This window comes from Morone saxatilis, unplaced genomic scaffold, assembly GCF_004916995.1.
Source record: "Morone saxatilis isolate NCDOM2014 unplaced genomic scaffold, NCSU_SB_2.0 Contig23, whole genome shotgun sequence".
NCBI classification, from domain to species: domain Eukaryota; kingdom Metazoa; phylum Chordata; class Actinopteri; family Moronidae; genus Morone; species Morone saxatilis.
In genome coordinates, this window is record NW_023339796.1 from 5,266,184 (window position 1) to 5,269,239 (window position 3,056).

The window sequence follows — 3,056 nt, forward strand, 5'->3', positions numbered from 1 at the left end:
TGTTTTAACATGACAATGCCCCCCCTATGCACAAAGTCAGGGGTCTATAGTGTTAGTCTAGTCTTAGTTTTGTTCATAGATTATTCTTAGATTAAGTAAACCTGGAGTCAGTCCTGTTTTATGGTGCTTTATTATATTAGTTTGTATCTTGTATTGTTCTCTCTGCATTTCTGGTTGAGTCCTATGTTTTTAATGCACATACGTATGGTTAATTTTGTGTTTTGTACTGTCTATGTATGTATCTTAAAGGCCTATCTGGGGACGGGCATTGCAAATTAGCTCAGTCTATAAATGTTGTGGTGTGTGGCATTTGTTCATGCTGCACACGTCTCCCTATACAAATAAACAATCACATTAATGCAAGTTTGACAATTTCTCAAGAATAAAAACAAAAGGGCAAAAGGGCAAAAGGGCAAAAAAAAAATATGGCTTGTTATTTGTGGTTTGTTAACAATGTTGTGGAGGGAGTGAAGACAAGGACATACAGCAGTGAGGAGATCGTCAGTCATTTTGGAAACCGACTGACTGAGAAGCAGAAGCACTGTGAGCTTTTACTTGGTGCCATCTTATCCTGTTAAATTGGAAAGATCCTAAACCCTCTCATGCTAGATGGCTGAAGGATGTTATGTTCCATCTAAAACCAGAAAAGATCAAACTTACCCTCAGGGGTAGGAAGGCAGAGTTCAGTAAAACGTGGACCCCATTTACATCTTATTTCACTACTGGGATAACAAACTGGAATGACTCATAGCGGTCTCTCTGTCTCGGAATACAAGCACGCTGTATTTTTTTCTTAGTTTTTTGCTTGTTTGTTTTCTCTTCTTCTCTACTATGCATATTTGTGCCATTTCCTTTCCTTATTTTAGTCAGATGTAACCTGCTGGATAGGACTGTCAGTAGGACTGGGTGGTGCGATGGATTTGGGGAATGGGATCTTGTGTGATGTATAGCAGAATATTTTAAAAATGTAACAAAAAGATGTTTAAAAAAAGAAACACTGTGAGCGCTGCCACTTTAAGAAGCCACAGCGTCTCAGCTCTGCTACATGTTCATCTGAACAGTTATTACATATAATGTTTGGGTGAGCTGCAGCTCTCGATTAATGTTGTTATTTATATAAGCTGACAGTTATTTTTTTGATTATTCATTGTGTCTATGAAATATTACACAATACTGAAAAATGATTTGTTCTGTCAGACCAACAGTTCAAAATCCCAAGAGACAAAGAAAATCTGGTTTATCGATTATTAAAATAGCTTATATGTATAATATTTATCAATTGAATGTAGCATTTTTTCTTTATATCAACCTCTTGTTCAAATAATGCTTTGAATGGGCATCCATTGTGGGAAAAAAGCAGATGGATGACAGAACAAATTGAAAAGGAAGACAACAAATGTTGACCTGAATCTCTGTCTTTCTTTCCAGGTTGAAGAGGAGGAAGAAATTGGGTATGCTGAAGGAACCATGGAAAGTGAGTCAATGAAAATGATTGATTGATTGTAAACAGACAGGAAAACAGGCAAAACACGAACGAACAAACACTCTCCCTGCCCTTCTTCTGTAGGCTGCACAACACAACACCACATCTTATCACCACAGCCTTTATTAGCAGCTACCTCTGCCTCCTTTCACAGACTAGCAGCCGACTCCATTCAGCTTTTCATCACAGACATATTGTTCCATCTCAGTAAATGCCACACATGTCACGTAACTGTTATTCACCAGATGCCCGAATTAACTTCTCCCTGCAGACCTGTGTGTGTGTGTGTGTGTGTGTGTGTGTCCGTTTTCATCAGCGTTGCTCTGCATCAACAGTATTGATTGTGCAATGGAGGGGGAGGAGGGTTCGTCTGTTGATTCACTGTTGCCAGTTAGACCTGATGTTTATCTTGTCAGCTAGCTGTCGCTACGCTAGCATCACCCTGCAGCAGGCAGAGGACAGGGAGGAGGAAGAGGAGGAGGATGAGGAGGAGGATGAGGAGGAGGAGGAGGAGGAGGAGGAGGACACCAGTCTGATTAAAAGGAGAACAAACTGTTTAGTCGGCACGTTGGCTGTCAAATTTGCATGATCCATGTTCGTAACATGAAATTCATTTTGAATACAGGGAAAAGATGTACACTCTCTGAACTCTGAGGTTGGGTGCGGTCACTGGTGACGTCTTTTATAAGATCATTTAGTACGAAAAGTAAAAGCAGATTTCTTTTTAAAAAGCTGCAAAAGCACTAAAGATTAGCTGTGACAAGCACACTCACAGTGGCTGAAGTGGCTCCTCTGACGTCTCTGTCCCTCTGGACCAAACAAATAACTTAATGTTATTATTGCATTACAGGTATAATTGTTGTTGCTACTACGGCTATTATATTCATGCCCTCAATTTAAAGATATTGTCATTAATTTTTTTACCAGTGACTGAGTTAACAAGGTTATAGTTGCTTAATAACAGTGGTGGAGAAAATATTCAGATCCTTTATTTTAAAGGTCCAGTGTGTATTTAGGAGGATCAGAAATGGAAAATGATATTATAGGTATGTTTTTATTAGTGAATAATCAGCCTGTTAATATGTATAAAAACAGAGTTTATCCTATAGTATATAGTGTTTTTAAGTTCTTAATCCGTGCGTTAAATGTCATTAAAGGGCTGACATTGCTGAGATTATTTTATATTTATTTTACTCTCCACAACCATTTGGCGACATCCGGAAATTATCTAGCGACCCTCTTGGGGGTCCCGACACCCAGGTTGAGAGCCACGGCTTTAAGTAAAGACTCTACTATCACACTGTAAAAATAATCTAGTAACACCTGTCAAACTGTCCACTGTGATAGAGAAGTTTAACAGAAAAAGAATGATTAGATTGTCCTTTTTGAGGTATACGATTGTTAAGCTCTATTTGAGAGGCCATTCACTCAGCCAGTATGTATCGACTGATAAGTACAAGAAATTGTAGTAAAGAGATGTTCAACAGATGTCCAAGGTTACAAGAGAGGTACAGGTAAATGAAGGATAAATTAATACAAAGAGCCACTGGTGACAGATTGTGGTTATAATACA

The 3,056-nt window shown here is 38.6% G+C and overlaps 1 protein-coding gene across 1 annotated transcript in view; it reads left to right on the forward strand.

Moving 5' to 3' along the window:
- Window positions 1-3,056, forward strand: part of ak5 (adenylate kinase 5) — a gene marked incomplete in the record, with an annotated part of 77,585 nt that overhangs the window by 52,908 nt on the left and 21,621 nt on the right. The window contains 1 exon segment of the mRNA XM_035670036.1: window positions 1,429-1,474. Coding sequence (XP_035525929.1) covers window positions 1,429-1,474 — 46 coding nt within the window.